The sequence below is a fragment of the Rhizoctonia solani genome, chromosome 11 (assembly GCF_016906535.1).
Source record: "Rhizoctonia solani chromosome 11, complete sequence".
Classification (NCBI taxonomy): Eukaryota; Fungi; Basidiomycota; class Agaricomycetes; order Cantharellales; family Ceratobasidiaceae; genus Rhizoctonia; species Rhizoctonia solani.
In genome coordinates, this window is record NC_057380.1 from 697,155 (window position 1) to 716,389 (window position 19,235).

Below are 19,235 nucleotides of genomic sequence, written 5' to 3' on the forward strand. Positions count from 1 at the left end.
TTACTTACAATGCAACGACCCGTCGGCGACCCTGCTACTCAGCCCGAGCCAGCTCTCGTCCGAACGAGCTTTTTCATCTAGTAAGTTAACTTGCACCTCCGAGCGGAACCGGATCTCCTCCAGGTCCATGGAGTCACTCCAGGTTCTCAAGCATGCGTTGTATCGACGCCGCAGGTCAGCAGCTGAATCGCAAGTTCTCGACTTTGTAGCCCATCAGTTCGAGAACCTGGAGGTGAATGATTAGGTGGAATAGTTCTGATTTTATCTCTTATGTACATTATAATCTGTGAACTACATTCTTCAGAGCTGACGATCCTGCCGAATCTTGGACCAACGTAGGCGCCGAGCCTTCCCGCTGGCTGACAAACCATCGGTAAAGTCGGCGAGTTAGGGTCGATTTTGCTTAGTCAACCTCGCTGAGTTTAAACTTGCTCGACTTCTCACGAGTTCGCATCGTCTCGTCTCGCCTCGGCCGCAACGCTATCACATAGCCTTGGACAACAACTTCAGTATACCTTCCTCAGTGCGAATCAGATTATGAGAGGCTTTATGCCTAAAAATTATATATGACCACAGTCTCAACCCAATATTTACTTTAACGTGAGGCTGTGGGTCGGAGCTTGGGAAAGATACACGAGCTGAGACACCGGGGTGACGCAACCACGTGACCGCTGGGCGCTCGTGGTTGACCATACTCGTACGTCGCGCTCGGCCTGCAGACGTGCCTCTATTCTCTTTTTAACAAAATAACATTTCCATGAATAGCATCAATCCTATCACGTTTGCGTATGGATTGGCCTCCCGGACTGACTCTAGATCTATCTCTGTCTCCTTCACGATTTCCCACTGTTCAATCGCCATTTACCAACGGTTTCTGTAAACAACATAACTAATAACATTGATTCTATGACCGTTTTACATGAGCTACTCTTTTAAGCTCAACACATCTATTAGTGGTTTCTTTTATTCGATTGCCGTTCGCTAACCGGTGTTCCCCCCGTCAACTATAGCGGCTGATAACGCCTGACTTGCTGGCACTGGCGACTAGGCATGCAACTTCAACCCTTCTATAGCTCACTGACTGCATGATCGTACATTCATACGTTACTCAGTTCGATAGATGAGTTGCCTTACTATATAGGCCATCATGCTGAGGTAAAGTTTCATCAAGTCGGCACGCGCGCGTTGATGACGTAAACACATCTGGAGTTAAACTGTCCTCGGCGATCGTTACAAGCAAATTCATCTCCTTGTTGTGCTTCGTGCCACCCTTGTGGTACGCCGACGCTCGTAACTGTCAGGAATCTCTGTTCCCGAACCTTCAACTATCATCGCGTAAGTTCTTTTTTATTGGCTGTTCCGATTCATATCCCGCAATGCGGCTTTCACAACCTGCGACGGGCCAATGAAACCCCCAGTGAAATTGCCCGGGCCCGATGATATGCTATATCATATCTCATACTCATATAGCCAATTAGCCATCGCAGCTACGCTGTATATAATGCCCACACCAGCCTCGAGAACACCATCAACCTCCTACTGCCTCTCTCATACCACCCAATCTTTCACCGCACACCATGTCAGCTCAATCACTTCAGCCTGTCCAATGTGCCGCAGCGCTCGGAGCTGTCGCGGTGCGTCTCTACCTGTCCTAAAAAACCTACCATTCATTTAGCAACGTATAAACTGAAACAGCTGGCCTACTACTTGCTCCCATACTTGCATGACCCGCACGAATATCGCCGTCGGTTCTCTGGACCACTACTGGCTAGCTTGAGCGGCTGGTGGATGTCGTATACGTGCTTGACAAAGGATCAAAACGAACACATAAGGCAATTACACCAGAAGTATGGTGCGTCCTCTGATCAATATTCTAGCTCGCATATATACTTGAAGCTGAGCGTACACAACAGGCACATTCGTCAGAATAGGTCCGAATCACATCAGCATATCTGATCCTGACGCGATGGAGGTAGGCTCCGGACTTCATCCACAGCTCGTATATCATGACTTGACATCCCACGTAGGCTGTGTATGCCCATGGAAGCGGCCTTCTCAAGTCGGATTTCTACGGAGGAGCCCCAGGTCACGCTTCGAATACGTTTGTCGAGTTAGACAAGTCCAAGCATCTCAGTAAGTCCAAGCACCGTCGGGCTCAACTCTTACCTGATCCATGTTGCAGAGCTGCGTAAACGCATTGCAAATATCTTCAGCCAGCAGAACGTCTTGACATTTCAGCCGCGAGTCAAGAAGCATATTGCTCAGCTCTGCGCTCAGCTCGACTTCCGCTGCAAGGAGGCAGCTCGTGGTGTATCTGGCTTCAACTGGACCGCATATAACGGCTCTGCAGTCGTAGACTTTTGCCCGCGTAGGTCTTTCGTCCACGGTGCTGGCTCGATTGTACGATTTACTTAACCACGCCTTGATTGTGTAGAGCTTTCGTATCTCGCGTTCGATGTTATTGGCGACCTGGCAGCTGGAGCCTCGTTCGGACTGATCCAGGCTCAGAAGGACTCCTCTCCTATCGTTGGCTCGAGCGACGAGACCGGACAGAAAGATGAGGGAGCGGTCCAAATCCCGGTCATTGCCGCCATGGCCAGCTTCAACACGCTTATAGTCGCAGTGCAGATGTTTCCATTATGGGCGCGTAACATCGTCAAGCTTCTTCCGTGGTACGTCTCCGGGTTCATGAAGCAGATTGGCTTCTTTGGCTTGGTAGCAGCCATAATCGAGGCTCGACTGAAGCGTGGATCGAACGAAGAGGACGGACCCGACTTTATAGACAAGTTCCTGGAGGCTAAGAACGAAGACGGTACTGGGATGACTGTAGATGAGCTACGCTCCGAGACGAGCGTGATGCTCCTTGCTGGAAGCGATACCTCGAGCAAGTACGCATGTCTTCTTACTCTCAGCCGTGTCGCCGCTAACATATCTTCGTGCTCCAAGTACTCTCAGCTCGCTGTTCTACCACCTCGCCATAAACCCCGACATGCAGCGCAAGTTGCAGAACGAGCTAGACGAGCATCTGCCACCAGTCCAGTCCGAAGACAGTGACGACAAGAGTGGTATCGTTGTTCCCCCTAGCGACATAGTGCCCGACTACAACGACATCAAAAACCTACCCTATCTCAACGCATGCATCAAAGAAGTCCTTCGCGTACACTCGACCATCGGCACCGGTCTTCCTCGCATTGTTCCTGAAGGAAAGACGCTGACAGTCGCGGGTCAGACGTTCAAGGCGGGAAGCGTGATTAGCGTGCCTTCGTACGTGACCAACAGGTCGGATGTGTGGGGACCGGATGCGTCTGAGTTTCGACCTGAGCGGTGGCTGGATGAGAATGTGACGTCGGTAAACAAGTACTTTGTGCCGTTCTCGACTGGGCCTCGGTGAGTGACAGTGGATGGCAGATAGTGGCTAGAGATGTTAACTTGAGCCTGAACAGGTCTTGTGTTGGACGGAACTTGGCATATATGAATCTGGCACTGATTACGGCAGGGCTGCTACGGCGCTACTCGATAGAAGCACTTCCCACGACCAAGGTAGCATATGGGCTTTTTGTATTGAAGCTAAAGCAAACGTGGTTTATGAACAGTTAACGGTGCATGGAACATTCGTGAGAGAGGCGGCGCATTGCGAAGTCGCAATCAAACGCCGCGACTAAGCAAGATTGGCTGGTGCTGGCGTGATATAATGATGGTGGATCTGCGACATAGAGCTATAGGTTTTCTTGTATGATATTCTTCCCAATAATGCACGTGGAGTTTCAGCCCTGCGAAGGAGTTCGTGCGTTACCAGGGCTCTCGCTACATAATCGTTTCTCAGGGACCCAAGGTAACGAAACGACCGATGCACATCAGGCAAATTAGCAACGTTGACAGGCTGAAGTCATCCCCAGCCTTGAACCGTCACATTTTAATTATGGTATGCAAATGATGAATGGGCAACAAATACCCAGAAAGCCTCATACCGGGATACTTCAAACACTTATTTATATTTCACAGCGCTTGTGTTAAGCATGAATCTTCATTGGGTCGGTCGAATTTCTCACAAGACACAGGTGATATGGTCACTCTCCCAAGCCAAGACCACAATGGCACCCGATCCCTATTGCATTTGTGGGGAGTCTGTTTCACCCGTCGATCACTCTCTCAAAGCCGTTGTTGATGGCGACTGGTCTGTCCGTATGATGTGTATTTTCATGTCAAACGTCAAGATTTATGGCGGTCGCACCTCAGCAGATGTATCAGCCGGCGGAACGAGTGGTTGTTCCCTATACATTTGTAGGTTTTCTCTTACTCAACATCTCTTTAGTACTGAGTCGATTAATATGGAGGGCGAACCTTAGACTCTGCGACCAATCCTGTCGTTTCGTAAAGTGTCGCCGAATCCACCATATGCACCATCGATATTATCGACTGAATTGGAAATTCCCGACACTCTTCCCAGTACCACGACATACCACAACATTCAGGCCTCCCACGTCACCTAATATTGACAAAATCCTCGCTCAAGTGCAGCTTATTATAGCTCGTGCCGACCTCTATTACGCTAAATCTGGCTTTATTCCAGGAGAACAGAAGCTGCTCGGCGCTGACCGATGGCGACCTTCGTGAGATTCACGTCAACGCGGGATGCTCGCATCCGAACCCATAGTCGGAAAATGCACTGGGCATTTCGCTCATCATACAATCGTAGGAAAAATATGGGGAACCAGAAGGTATTTATACGACAATGTATCTCTCGTCAACATCATCTCCTCTGCATCTCCTCTGCTCTTGGCTTTCAACAAGTATCTCAATAAATCCCAATCATCAAACATGGTCGTCCAGCCAATCGAAACTTCCAGCCGCGAGTACACCATCCCGGCCCACCTCCGCCACTCTGCCGATGAGCCGCTCTACAAAGGCCAGCACTCGCCTCCGCCAAATGCTTGCTCGTCCTGGCATTGTAGTCGCCCCTGGCGTTTGCGACGGCATCAGCGCTCGCTGTGCTCTTGAGGCTGGGTTTGACTGTCTCTACCAGAGGTGTGTTCATAATACCTACACTGTGCTTACTTTATTAACACCGAAATTTTAGTGGCGCTGCCACCACGGCTGCTAAGCTTGGCATGCCTGATCTTGCGATTGCCACCCTCCCCGACTTTGTGCAAAATGCCACTATGATTACCGGCTTGAGCTATTCCACCCCACTCATTGCTGATGCGGACACCGGGTTTGGTGGGCCGGCAATGGTAGCTCGTACCGTGCAGATGTATGATCGAGCTGGCGTCGCTGCCCTCCATATTGAGGATCAGGTGGGCACAAATACTTCAAATTTCTTAATCCAGCGAAGAAACTCACATGAAAATTCGATTCTTTTCAGGTTCAAACCAAGCGTTGTGGACACTTGTTGGGCAAGCAGGTCGTTTCTACTGAGGAGTTTGTTACTCGCATTCGTGCCGCTGTTCAGGCTCGCGATGCCATTCCTGGAAGCGACATTGTGGTTATCGCTCGCACGGACTCGGCCCAAGTGCTTGGTATGGACGAGGCCATTCGTCGTCTCCAAGCTGCTGCTTCGGTTGGTGCAGACGTCGCATTTATCGAGGGTGTGAAGACCAAGGAACTCCTTGAGAAAACTGTCAAGGCACTCCATCCTACTCCCGTAAGCACAGTTGCCATAGATTAATCGTACAGATGCCTAACAATCAACAGGTTCTCGTCAACGTAATTTCGGGAGGTCTCACTCCTTCCTTCACAACCAAAGAAGCTGAAGAAATGGGAGCCAAGATTATTATCTTTTCGCTAGTTTCGTGCGTTGCGGCTGCCCATGGAATCCGCGAAGCAATGGCTCTCCTCAAGAAGACCGGCACGGACCATACCTCTGCACGTGGGATGGACCCCCGCAAATTCTTTGAGGTTGTGGGCCTGGACGAAGTGATTGAGGTTGACAGGCGCGCGGGAGGTACAGCGCTTAGCTCCATCTAAAGCGTTCGGTTCACACCATGTATCCTGGGCTTTGTGTCTTTTATGGTGGTGCTGCACTTGTCGCTGTGGTTCTTGGTAATTGAGATCCTGTGTATTCGACCCTGAAATAGATATAGTCGTTTTGCTCCCGATATTCAATTGGATTCCCGACGTGTACTTCAGCTGGGTTGAATAACTTGATCCGTTCGGCGTAAGTTGTTCACAGTCTAAACCTAAACAACAGAATAGAACAACCTTATGTGTCTTATCTGAAGGAATTTCGTTCAGCCTTGGTGGGCTATTCCAATCAAGATTGGGGGTTCCTCAAGACGCAAAACTTACTTAGCCTTTGGGTGATATCCAGTAAAGCTGCTGTACTTATTACTATATGCTCTGTCCCGATCATGGCAATCCAATACGGCCGACTGAAAACAATCACGTGACCATCGTATCTACTTCAATAAGAGTTGCTGTAACCAGCCATCAACTACCACAGTTCAGCTGAGTATCGGATCAGTTCACTCCTTGCTTTAAATTACCACAATACAAATGGTCAGGTTAGTAAGAACTTACGATAGATCCATCCGCACCGGAACTCCTTTCTTTGTGTCTATTAACTTGATCCTTCGATACTTCCAACTTCTGGCGCAAGACTTCTGATCTCTCGTCATACTCGACAGCGCATGGTCTCGTGTGCCGTAGAGCCATAAGGAAATACATGGGAACCGTGGCAAGCTGCTTCCATCCGGATCTGTCCATGCACACCTACTTGCGGCTGTCATAAAATCACAAGGAGTATCATTCCGCCGAACAGAATCAGCGTTGGTGTTCACCCTACTTCGAGAGTGCGGAAAGAACGCGAATACTTACCTTATCCATACAAGTATGCTTCAGAAGTCCGGTAAGTCACTATGCACGTGTTCATCGGAGGCCCCCTTGATGCATTTTTACTGGTGACAGTATCTTACCCTCAACTCTGCCAACATGGGTAACATCCTGACCATATGCCCCCGGAATCCATATATTCTGGAAAGGGTTCAAGTCTTCTCGCCAAGCGTCTCGCTTCGACGACAACTTATAAACCTGGCGCTGGCCGAGTTTCTCCCAGATCTCGTGGTACTTGGACGACGATCAAGATGCGTTTCGCGCTGGCAGCGGGTATTGGTGCGACTTTGTTGAGGACTGCGACCGCAGCGCTCGAGGCATGCCCGAATCTCTCATCTGCGGAGTATGATTATATTGTTGTCGGAGCTGGTGCAGGTGGAGGTGAGTGTGTCGCCTGGGGAATAGGATTTCATTTGACAGACTGCTCTCTCACAAGGTCCCTTGGCTGCACGATTGGCGATAAGCGGTTATAAAGGTATGACCTCTTACATAGCTACCTAAACACATTCACGAACAATCGGACAGTGCTGCTCATGGATGCCGGTCACGATGTTTTCAATGTCAATACCACCATCCCTGTGTATCTTGCACGCTCAAATGAGGACCCTCAAATGGCACTTGACTATGAGGTTCAACACTACCCACCGGGCCAGGTATGCCTGCTTATACTTTCAAACATTGTTTGAATCTAACTATATGCCCATGTGTATCCAGCCTCAAGTCCAGAAATGGTACCCACGAGCGGCAGCCATTGGGGGCTCAACGGTTCACAACGCCCTTATTCACCTGCGCAATCACAATTACGACTTGGATACCTTGGCCACCCGATTCAAGGATTCAAGTTGGTCGGTAAGTCAATCACGCATGAGCAAGGCGAATAAAGGTATTTAACTCTATTCATCTTTAGGCTAGCAATATGAGGAAATATTTGTCCGAGAAAATCGAGAAGAACCAATATATTCCTTCGTTGATCGGCAAGGCTCTTTCGTATGGATACGATGGGTGGCTGTGGACAGATTTCCCCCCTCTCAGCCTCCTGCTTTCACCTTCGTGAGTATTACTTAAATTTGATGGTCTTTTAGACTGAGTAAACCACCAGGAACCTTGACCCACAGCTTCTTGATATTGTTACGAACATTATTACTGCTGTGCTTCCTGTAGGATTTACAGACTACAACAACAACCTGAACGATGGGAAAGAGGGGGGAGCTGCAGTAATTAGCACAAGGGATGGCAACCACAACCGTTCTTCGGTTCGCGATCACCTCGTCAACACTCGCACAAAGCTCCCTCAAAAGCTTTCGTTTGCAACGGACACTTTGGCGACCAAAATCCTAACATGTGCTGATTCGACCGGGAAAGCTCGTGCATATGGTGTACAGGCTGCGGCTGGCCAATACCTACTTCCTGTTTCGAGGCAATTCAAGGGCAAGCAAACTTTGGCAACGAAGCAATATACAGCCAAGTACGAAGTTGTCGTTAGCGCTGGGGCTTTCCAGACTCCACAGCTCTTGCTGGTAATTTTCGTTGTTTATGATACCGAGATTGAATACTAACTGAATTTACAACGCTAGCTCTCAGGGATTGGTGACTCGGCTCAGCTGGCCAAGTTTAACATTCCAACGGTATCAAACCTTCCCGGCGTCGGGGAAAACTTACAAGATCGGATCGAAATGACAATCGTCTGGAAGCTCAAGCAAAATCATACCATCCTCAACGGATGCTTGTTTGGCGACACTTTTGCGGATCCTTGTCTGAAGACATGGGCCGAACAAGGTCATAATAACGTGTACAGCTCTGGTATGTGCCCACGCAATGGAATGTATAATTTACCATTTCTGAAATTACGGCATAGGCCCTGGTTTCTGGGCGCACGCATACAAATCGTCGTCTGACCTCCCTTACCTCGATGTTTGGTCCATGTGGGGGCCTGGGGCATTCAAAGGCTACTATAAAGGCTACCCTCTTGAACTCGCGCAGAACATCGGCAACACCTGGAACAACGTCATTCTCAAGGCTCATACTTCATCCAAGGGCTGGGTCCGTCTCACCAGCTCTAACCCGCAAGATCTACTCGACATTAACAAGAACCAATTCCAAACTGCAGCAGACTTGAAGGATTTGGAGATCCTCAAAGATGCGGTAAAGAAAAGTCGAGAACTTTGGGCGAGCCGCGGAGGGTTGAGCGGGCATACCGTCGAAGAAGTATGGCCTGGCTCTGCTGTCAAGACCGATGATCAAATTAGAGAGTTCTTGAGGGAGAATACGTGGGGTCATCACGTGTGTTGTACGGCCAAAATGGGAACAGACGATGGTAAGAAATTTATCTATTTTCCGGTGGAGCAACTCCTTACTTAAGAATTGCTCCAGACGCGAGGGCCGTTCTGAATAAGGATTTCCAGGTAAAACATTTTCATAAAACACAATTGTGGGATATCTAATGATGGATGATTTAGGTCCGCGGTGTAGGTAACTTACGCGTGGTTGATGCAAGCTCTTTCCCAGACATTCCAGGTTTGGCAAACACTTTATAGAAAGTATAATTACTCATTATAGGATGAAATTTAGGAATGTTTGTCACGACACCTATTTACCAGATCTCTGAGAAAGCAGCTGATGTTATGCTTGCTTTCGCCAAGTCCAACAAATGGACCCCGACTGCTTAAATTTCCTAGGTTTACCCTACCCCTGCGCTTGCTTAAATACAGCATAAATGGGTATCACATCTGTTTCTGTAACTGTATGCACTGTCTTTTGAATTGAATTGTATTTCTAAAAGTGTCAGACTTGTCGCTTGAGCTTTCACAAAGCTAGAAATCGATTACGCAATCAGTCTTACAGGACATGCGAAATGGGTAAATCAAATTTACCCGTAAAGTTTGCAATTCTCTTGGCTGGTTTTTCAATACCAAATCGTGCCCCACCACAGTAAATCCTACGCTTCTACCAGTGGTGCCACCTCCATGAAGCTCCCTACCCGGGAGAAATATTGCTGAACAATTTAATTTGCAATCGAATCCATAATATTAACCCCAGGAATCCTGATGCACCCTACGAAACCCGCAGGAGCTCACTGCACTACCGTTTAAAGAATTTTAAATGATCTCGTCATGATTATCTTGTTATAGTAAAATTTCCAAAGCTACCATGTGGCGAGCTCCACTGAGCCTCGCGGAGTGGTCAAACCCCAAAGCCTGGATTCGCTGGATACATTGTTACTTTACTTATCGCTACAGTCGCTCTGTCGCACCAATAGGATACTGTAACTTACAGTAGCTTAGCAGTGTATATGGTGCCAGTGGAAAGCCATCCATTTTTTAAGGTGAGTAGTTCGGGAGCTACACGACTATATGGATGTATCTTGGCACATACTACGTTTGCGTAGAGAACTAAGGAAAGAGATGAACACGTGTACGTCCGTATACAATACATCACGATCATATGAGGCAACAAGCATGTAACGTGAATGCGAGACATTGAAAATCTAATACCATTCCCTTTCTGAGTGTATTTAGAACAATGAGCCTTATCTTGGCCTTGTGATAGTATCACTACCTGGGACTCGGCAGGCTCGGCAGACCTGGTGTGTTAATATTTAAAGCGATTCTGCTGCTTCCTGGTGCTTGAGGTCTTTGACATGCATGCTGCCCAAGTTTGCTGAAGAACAGCAAACCGTGGAATCACAGATCACAGTATACTATAATTCAGAACTCGATTTGCTTCATAAAGTAATTTTGAGAATTGCTTGACATTCCATCAGTGCTTGTGTTATTTCAGGCTCCAAGAATACCGTTATTCTGTAGTTCTAGAGATGCACGGACCAGGTAGCCATTCACACATATACTAGAAACCCCTATCTGGTTGGTGGCTTGACTGACCCTGCCATAATAGAGCATAGGATCAACGGTATGGCTTATAAAAGCTTGACTTACGATTGTGTCTATGTTTCGCTGTCTCTGCTGCTCCTTGCGCTGATCCGCCGATGGTGGGGTGCTACACAAGCCAGTGGACGGCGCCCTCCTTCCCCAAGGTCTTTCCCAATAGTGGGGAACCTGTTTGCGATACCCCCGGACTGGAATACATAGCTTATACGAAGCTTGGAAAGCAGCTAAACAGTTGAGCGTGTATATCACCCAATACCGACTCAAAGAACGCTAACCACGAGCAGGTGACATCATCTCTCTGAAGCTGTTTGGCTACGATTTCATCGTGCTAAACTCGTTGCGTGCGGCAGCAGATATGCTTGACAAACGATCTAGCGTATACTCTGATCGACTGAATACGCCAATGGTGCAGGATCCCACCTTGTATGTCAAAATGAAGCATTTGAAATGCTGCATCAGGAGCTGAACAAGTCAAATTTGACTGCAGATTTGACTGGAGTAGTAACACTGTACTTCAAAGATACAGCGACGTTTGGAGAAGCAGCCGCCGAATGCTGAACAACTGGCTCAATGCACGCGCAGTAACCCAGTTTCATCCTGTACAAGAAAAACAGGTTCAACCACTCCTACGCCGATTAGTTTGTCTTATAGACGACCCGCACCCATTTGAGAAGGTCAAGCGTAGTATTTTTATGTAAGTCTCATTTAAATAAAATTATCTTATCTTGCTATTAATAGACGTTATGTATAGCAACACAGCGTCATCAATGCTTAAGCTAGCATACGGATACACTCTACAAGCAGATGATCCAGTGTTTCAAGATATTCACCTTACTACTAAAAACTCTGAAGTGGCGGGAATGTTTACAAGTGAGCACCTCGGTTGCAGACTCGGAAATACACCAATACAAAGAACTTGCAGACTTCCTTGTCAATGTGTTCCCTCTTTTGTCTTATGTTCCGCACTGGTTTCCTGGCGCGGGTTGGAAACGCACCGCGTACGGATGGAGGCAATTAAAGGAGCAGGCTCTATCCGTACCGTACGAATGGACAAAGGCTCAAATTGTACGTATGGAAACTAGCATAGTGCGCTACAAATCGCCTGTGTATTGATTTCATCATCATTATGTGCAGGCTTCTGGGACTGCAGAGCCCTCCATTCTGGGTGCACTTTTACAAAGCCCGAACTTGACCTCTCATTTAAAGAAGAAGAGAAAGAGAGAAGTATGAAAGAGGTTGCTTTTATCATTGTCGGCGGTATGTTCGTTGTCATAAATCAATTGTAAATGAGATACAGAAAATGGTCTGTGATTTAGCTGGGACCGATACGGTGAGCATTTTACGTATCATTGAAGACAACAGCTCATTGGCATGAAATCTGCTTAGACTTCGACAGCGCTTGTCGCTTTTGTTGCAGCAATGGTCCTGAACCCGGATGTACAGGCAAAAGCCCAAAAGGAACTAGACAGTGTTCTCGGGCCTACTTCGCTTCCCACAATGTCTGATCGCGAGCGACTTCCTTATATGCGAAAGCTTATTCAAGAGGTACTGAGGTGGCAACCAACGGTCCCAACAGGTATGTACATCCGTTACATCCAAACGCCATAAAACTAGTTTTCATAAGAATGGGTGCATATGCCAGCCGTCCCTCATGCGTGCTGGCGAGATGATACTACGAAGGATATGACATCAAAAAAGGGACAGTCGTGTAAGCTTGAACATGAAACACAGTGGACTGAGCGGGACTTACTAGCAATGAACCATATAGTATTGGGAATGTTTGGTTGGTGCTCCTGCTGCTCTCAGCATCTCTCGCTCACGGATACTTCAGGGCAATCACGCGGGACGAAAACATATACAAAGATCCTGAAGCTTTTAATCCAGACAGGTTTCAGGATCTAGACGTGCCACATGCACCAGTATTCGGATGGGGAAGACGGTGTGTCTTTCTACTTTCTGCCATAGAGAAGCACAAGCATATACCACTTGCTATTTACAGTAAATGCCCTGGGATCTATTTCGCAGAGGCATCGTTATTCATTACGATAGCATCACTCCTCGCTACATTTACGTTCTCAAGGAAGAGAGAACCGGATGGACAAGAGATTGTTCCCAAGATCGAAAACATGTCGAACGCACTCGTAATGTAAGTAGGCCTAATATTTGGTTAAGTTATGTTGATCGTCCTGAGAATGTGTTCCAGGGAGCTGAAGCCTTTTGAGTTTGAATTGAAGCTTCGATCACCCAGTCATCGACAACTAATATCGGAGTAAAGTACCCGTGGTTCAAATATGAGTGTAACCCCGACATAAATCAATATCAATGAGTTGCTCTGTCCAAGTTTAGCATACAATGTCACGATTCCGGAAGCGTCAATTTGTATTCAAGGGGACATAAATAATAACGCAAACATAGTGGCTGGGCGCGCTCTATGGGAATCATAGCGCTCTGTTTTGTAAATTGGATAGCTAGGCTAAGCCAGGCCTGGCAACATGTCCTCATCGCTTATATACACAAAGGGAGCAGTAGGCCCGTATTGCACTGATTACCAAATTGATATCACAAGAGGGTTGTTTCATTCAATAATTGAGGCTCAGGCTGCGAGATAGGTGGTTGTACGCCGATGGTGGATATGAGTATGGTATTGTTTGAGAAAATCCTTCCCAAGGCGCGCGTATAATTTGTACGAGTAGACTGATTTATACAATTCGGACAGATCCATGGATTAATGAGGACTGCACAACATAACGGCCTCTCCCATATTCATACATTAATTAGCTCCTAGAGTAGGGGCCATGTGATAACTCAATAAACGAATCGCTGATATTGAGTGTTTGTTCCACAGGTATACAATTCATCACGCCGAGATGGCGTTTCATCAAGTCGGCACGCGCGCGTTGATGACGTAACTAGATCTGGAGGTGAACATTAGCCCAACTTTCCTGAGATCGTTCCGAGCAAACTTATCGCTATATTATGTTTCGTGCCACCCTTGTAGCGCGCCGGCGCCCGTGCCTTCCAGGGGTATCGGTGCCCAAGCCGTCAACTATCATTGCGCAAGCTCTTTTTTATTGGTTGTTCACATTCACATCCCGCAATCCGGCTTCCGCAACCTGCGACAGACCAATGAAACTCAGTGGGATTGCCCGGGTTAGAGGATATGTCATGTCATAACTCATGTTCATATAGTCCACTGGCCACCGCAGCTACGCTGTGTATAATGCCCATGCGAGCCTCGAGAACACCATCAACCTCCTACTACCTCTCTCATACCACCCAATCTTTCACTGCACACCATGTCAGCTCAATCAGTCCAGCCTACCACCGCGCCGCGGCCTTCGGAGCTGTCACGGTACGTCTCTACCTGGCATACAAAACTTAGTATTCATTTAGCTATCTGTAAACTGAAACAGCTGGCCTACTACTTGCTCCCATACTTGCATGACCCGCACGAATATTGCCGTCGGTTCTCTGGACCACTACTGGCTAGCTTAAGCGGGTGGTGGATGTCGTATACATGCTTGACCGAGGACCAAAACGAACACATAAGGCAATTGCACCAGAGGTATGGTGCATCCCCTGATCAATATTCTAACTCACGTATATACAGTATCGGACAAAACCTCTCACGAGATTTCTACAATTTGCTAGTAGTGCCCACATCTCAGTCGTCCCTGTAGCTAGCAATATGTATATACTACCAAATGAGAGCCAGAGGTCGGAGCTGTTCATCGAATGCTCAAATGTGTAAATTGAACGGGTTGTCGAGGATATATGGGGGAAACAATGTCATGGTAGGGCGTGAGAGGTTTTGTCCCCAGCAGTTCTTAATCCAAAAACTTTACTAGTACTTCTCCCCTATGAGCAGCTGAAACAATGTAGCTATATACTTACTTAAGAATGTATTTATACTATTTACAGAGTATCACTTGAGAGCTGCTCTGCCCATGGCAGGATAGGAAGGGTTGTATTTGGGGACTGATTATAAGAGTATGCTCTGATACATGACTGAGCACACTTTGATTGCTACTTAAGCTACTCTGTGTAGCTAGGTAAAGCCTAGTATAACTGTATAATATAGCTCTTAGGACACAGGCCCCAGTATAGAGTGCTAAAAGCAAGTGAAGGTGCATACACCCAAGGATTGATGCATACATTCAGGTGCTACTACCCACAGGAAAAGGATAAGCAGTTTAAAGATTCATATATCAAAGCTACCTAGTATGTAGGAGATAGGTAAGCTGCTATTAAGGTAGTGAGTAGCCTCAAAAAGGTTTTAGGGTCAAAATATCCCTATTCCATACCAAAACTACTTAAAATGCACTTGCAAAAGGATTGGGGCTACACACTACCTTGATAGCAGCTTACCTATCTCCCACATACTAGGTAGCTTTGATATATGAATCTTTAAACTGCTTATCCTTTTCCTGTGGGTAGTAGCACCTGAATGTATGCATCAATCCTTGGGTGTATGCACCTTCACTTGCTTTTAGCACTCTATACTGGGGCTCCTGTGTCCTAAGAGCTATATTATACAGTTATATTAGGCCCAGAAGGACTCCTCTCCTATCGTCGGCTCGAGCGACGAGACCGGACAGAAAGATGAGAGAGCGGTCCAAATCCCGGTCATCGCCGCCATGGCCAGCTTTAACACACTGATAGTTGCGGTGCAAATGTTCCCTTTCTGGGCGCGTAACATCGTCAAGCTTCTTCCGTGGTACTTTTCTGGATTTATGAAGCAGACTCGCTTCTTTGGCTTGGTAACCGCCCTGATAGAGGCTCGACTGAAGCGTGGATCGAACGAAGAGGACGGACCCGACTTTATAGACAAGTTCCTGGAGGCTAAGAACGAAGACGGTACTGGGATGACTGCAGATGAGCTACGCTCCAAGACAAGCGTGATGCTTCTTGCTGGAAGTGACACCTCAAGCAAGTACGCATGCCTTCCTATTCTTGCTGATGTCGCCGCTAACATACCTGCCTGTGTCAAGTACTCTCAGCTCGTTATTCTACCACGTCATCATACACCCCGACATGCAGCGCAAGTTGCAGAACGAGCTGGATGAGCATCTGTCACCAATCCAATCAGAGGACAGTAACAACGAGGGTGGCATTGTCGTTCCTCCTAGTGACATAGTGCCCGACTACAACAACATCAAAAACTTACCCTATCTCAACGCACGCATCAAAGAAGTGCTTTGCCTACACTCGACCATTGGCACCGGCCTTCCTCGCATTGTTCCTGAAGGAAAGACGCTGACAGTTGCGGGTCAGACGTTTAAGGCGGGAAGCGTGATTAGCGTGCCTTCGTACGTGACCAACAGGTTGGATGTGTGGGGATTGGATGCGTCTGAGTTTCGACCTGAGCGGTGGCTGGATGAGAATGCGGCGTTGGTGAACAAGTACTTTGTGCCGTTCTCGACTGGGCCTTGGTGAGTGCCAGCGGATGGTACACAGGGGCTAGAGATGCTAAGGTGAAGGTGAACAGGTCTTGCATTGGACGAAATCTGGCATATATGAATCTGGCACTCATTACGGCAGGGCTGCTACGGCGCTACTCGATAGAAGCACTTCCTACAACCAAGGTAGTATATGGGCTTTTTATATTGAAGGTGAAGCAAACTAATGTGGTTTATAAACAGTTAACGGTACATGGAACATTCGTGAGAGAGGCGGCACATTGCGAAGTCGCAATCAAGCGCCGGGACTAAGGGTGGTTGGTGGTGGCGTGACATAATAATGGTACATCTGAGATATAGAGCTATACGTTTTCTTGTATGATACCTTTCCTAATAATACATGTGGAGTTTCAGCCCCGCCATGAGAGGAAATCAGCTTATGTATCGCATACTAGGTTCATTATTACAGCATGCCTGATTTGACCTGCCCAGTAGCGAATCAAGCGAGCAAATGAAATTTACCCTCGGTCAGTTTGGCTTGCCTTGCATTCCCTGCAATCGCCAAGCTTGGAAATTAAAACTTTATAATATGATCAAGGACTGAATGTACTGTAGCTAAAGATGGCGTCAGCGATCCATACAAAGCTTTGGTTTCCAAGCTTGGCGATTTCAGGGAATGCAAGGCAAGCCAAACTGATCGAGGGTATATTTGATTCGCCTGCTTTATTCCTGATACCTGGTCACTCAGGTATACGGGTTGATGAAACAGTCGATGCATAGTAGATAAATCAGCAAACAGCCTTGAGTCATCACTCACCTCCGGATTCGACCGGCATTCACATTTTGATTAAACAAATGATCAAAGGAGAACAAACATGTAGAATGTCTCATACTGTATGCCAGACCCTTATTCATAAAGCATGGTGCCTGTGCTAAAAGACCACCCAAGCCGTGAATTTTCATCAGGTTAGTCTAGTTTCTTGCAAGATACAGGTGGTACGATGGAAGCCAAACTGGATAGCGGACGCAGTAATGACTCGGACGTGTATGAGATGTATATACTACCATCTTATAATATATATATTTCAATTTGATACACCTATGATTATGATCGTGTTTATAGCCATGCGATCGATGTTAGCCTTAACGTCGAGACAAGAACTTTGAAGAAACTCCGCCAGCTGCAGTAGCAAGCATCATACTCCCCACGAACAACGTTACATCTCGGAAACCGTAGCCACTATATGCGGTCCTGACGGCCGATTCGTGAGGATGATGCAAGGCGGCAGCAACAACCGGTCCGATTATAGCTGCAACTCCCTTCCAAACACCTAATATCCCAAATACATTCGGAACTGTAGCTTGATGTTCGGGACCAACGATATCTGTAACAGCGGCTGGCCAAATGGAAGTGAACCCGCCACTCTGGTCAAATGTGAATTTCTGTCCAGTGCATGCTGCAGATCAGGTCGAACCCACCATTAGACCGAATACTATCACAAATGCAAAGATCAGGCCCAAGTTGTGCGCAAAACCCCATAAGAGGTACGCTGACACAGACGCCCCAGCCCCAGAAATGATTATCACATACGGATAGGGTGCGACGTCGCAAAAGTGCCCGAAAAGCACTTGTCCTGTCAAGTCAAAGTAACATCAATATTAAAATCGTTTTTTGGCATGCCTTGGGTAGAAATTCATACCAATTACGGCTGCCAGGTTGAAAACAGCGACTACGATAGTCCCATTGACCGGAGGAAGACCAAGAGAGGTTGTATAGACAGACATATAGAGAGAGACAGGGAAGTATGCTAGTGCTTGTACGAAAGAAGTAATAGACTTTCCGGGTATGCGAAGCGAATTAGTATAACCAGCACTATGACGTAGCTTTATACTCACTATGCATAGGAACAGTGGGCTGTACAGAAATGACCAATGCTGGCGTTTGATCATCGAAAATAAGCCCATACGCCTTACACCGGAAGGACGATTGGTAGGAAGGCGAGGCTTCATGAACAATAAGGAAATAGTACAGAGTACTAGGGTAAATGCTGCCCAGATACGAAACGTCCATCTTTAAATAATGTCAAGTTTCTAAAGGGGCTCGGATATTTAAATGATAGACGCACCTAAAGCCCAGATTCTCAAGCAAGTAATTAGTTGCTAATGGGTAGATAGTTCCCCCAGCTCCAGCTCCGCCGAATATTATTGCTGCTGCTAGTCCTTTGCGTGCTGAAAACCACTCTGGCAACTTAATGTGTTTTGATGATACTGTCAATACAAGTGCTAGCGCGAAATAACGACTGGACAGACTCACGTAGACAATTACTGGGGCATAAAGCCCACCGCCACCTATACCAAAACAAACACCTTGAACGAGAATTAATTGCCATATCTGCGTGCACAGAGTTAAAACGAGGCGCAGAGGACATATTATATTTTAGATACCTTGTTGGTAAAGCTGGCGGCCAACAGACTTGCAACGCATATGCCGAGACAAGTCCACATCATCAACGGTATCTATGATGAGTCTCCGGTTTAAACCAGTAAATACGGACTTTAATATTAATACTCTTACTCTATGGCGCCATTGCTGCGCGGCCAATATAACAAACAATGCCGAACAGTACTGCAGACCAAGTGCTACAGTACCCACAGCTCCTAATGCCGCCTCAGAAGCATCTCCAAATGATTTGTCGCGAATAAAATACTCCTGAAATACACCATATCTAGATACGTTTGAGTGAGGAAAGACGTTCAGAATTTGTAAAAACAATGAACTCACGTGAAACCAAATCCCCATATGATAGTATCCAAAAGGAATGCAGAGGCAACAAAAGACCAAGCACCAAAGCCTACATCGACAGGAAGAAGCTCCGAACGAGCTGCGCCCAGGGAAATTTCTTCCGGGGAAACATTATTGAAAGAGGAACTCGAAATATTCTCCGCTCTGTCTGAAGGAGCCAGGTTAGCTTGCGAGGGAAGACTGGACTTCGAAGGTAGCCCAGGTCCTCCTAGTGTTCCCAGCTCTATCTCTTGAGGTAGTCTGCTCATAGAAACAAACTCGAGATGACGAGACCTTGGTGGTGGTACGAGAGCATCGCAGCCGTGAGTCACAATGAAGACA

The 19,235-nt window shown here is 47.1% G+C and overlaps 5 protein-coding genes across 5 annotated transcripts; 4 read left to right on the forward strand and 1 right to left on the reverse strand.

Annotated features, from left to right (window-relative positions):
- Positions 1 to 1,577: 1,577 nt before the first annotated feature.
- Positions 1,578 to 3,662, forward strand: RhiXN_10275 (cytochrome P450 family protein; the record flags this gene model as incomplete). Its single annotated transcript, XM_043330091.1, has 9 exons — positions 1,578 to 1,634; positions 1,696 to 1,852; positions 1,914 to 1,972; positions 2,028 to 2,133; positions 2,183 to 2,368; positions 2,435 to 2,888; positions 2,947 to 3,387; positions 3,444 to 3,540; positions 3,594 to 3,662. The coding sequence occupies 9 exons, from the start codon at positions 1,578 to 1,580 to the stop codon at positions 3,660 to 3,662; spliced, it is 1,626 nt and encodes a 541-aa protein (XP_043184188.1).
- Positions 3,663 to 4,927: 1,265 nt separating this feature from the next.
- Positions 4,928 to 5,964, forward strand: RhiXN_10276 (carboxyphosphonoenolpyruvate phosphonomutase; the record flags this gene model as incomplete). Its single annotated transcript, XM_043330092.1, has 4 exons — positions 4,928 to 5,025; positions 5,078 to 5,294; positions 5,363 to 5,641; positions 5,692 to 5,964. The coding sequence occupies 4 exons, from the start codon at positions 4,928 to 4,930 to the stop codon at positions 5,962 to 5,964; spliced, it is 867 nt and encodes a 288-aa protein (XP_043184189.1).
- Positions 5,965 to 6,947: 983 nt separating this feature from the next.
- Positions 6,948 to 9,494, forward strand: RhiXN_10277 (GMC oxidoreductase; the record flags this gene model as incomplete). Its single annotated transcript, XM_043330093.1, has 11 exons — positions 6,948 to 7,209; positions 7,265 to 7,303; positions 7,354 to 7,481; positions 7,543 to 7,677; positions 7,736 to 7,878; positions 7,928 to 8,345; positions 8,403 to 8,628; positions 8,684 to 9,142; positions 9,199 to 9,230; positions 9,285 to 9,342; positions 9,397 to 9,494. 11 exons carry the CDS (start codon positions 6,948 to 6,950, stop codon positions 9,492 to 9,494), a joined length of 1,998 nt encoding a protein of 665 aa, XP_043184190.1.
- Positions 9,495 to 11,263: 1,769 nt separating this feature from the next.
- Positions 11,264 to 16,423, forward strand: RhiXN_10278 (cytochrome P450 family protein; the record flags this gene model as incomplete). The annotated part of the gene is made up of 15 exons (XM_043330094.1): positions 11,264 to 11,406; positions 11,464 to 11,582; positions 11,635 to 11,777; positions 11,847 to 11,877; positions 11,919 to 11,969; positions 12,029 to 12,042; positions 12,099 to 12,288; positions 12,355 to 12,420; positions 12,519 to 12,651; positions 12,712 to 12,858; positions 13,902 to 14,064; positions 15,260 to 15,645; positions 15,704 to 16,144; positions 16,201 to 16,300; positions 16,355 to 16,423. 15 exons carry the CDS (start codon positions 11,264 to 11,266, stop codon positions 16,421 to 16,423), a joined length of 2,196 nt encoding a protein of 731 aa, XP_043184191.1.
- Positions 16,424 to 17,254: 831 nt separating this feature from the next.
- On the reverse strand, positions 17,255 to 19,162 carry RhiXN_10279 (major facilitator superfamily transporter; the record flags this gene model as incomplete). Its single annotated transcript, XM_043330095.1, has 9 exons — positions 17,255 to 17,536; positions 17,591 to 17,745; positions 17,812 to 17,947; positions 18,008 to 18,182; positions 18,238 to 18,359; positions 18,426 to 18,503; positions 18,557 to 18,628; positions 18,687 to 18,837; positions 18,894 to 19,162. 9 exons carry the CDS (start codon positions 19,160 to 19,162, stop codon positions 17,255 to 17,257), a joined length of 1,440 nt encoding a protein of 479 aa, XP_043184192.1.
- Positions 19,163 to 19,235: the final 73 nt, after the last annotated feature.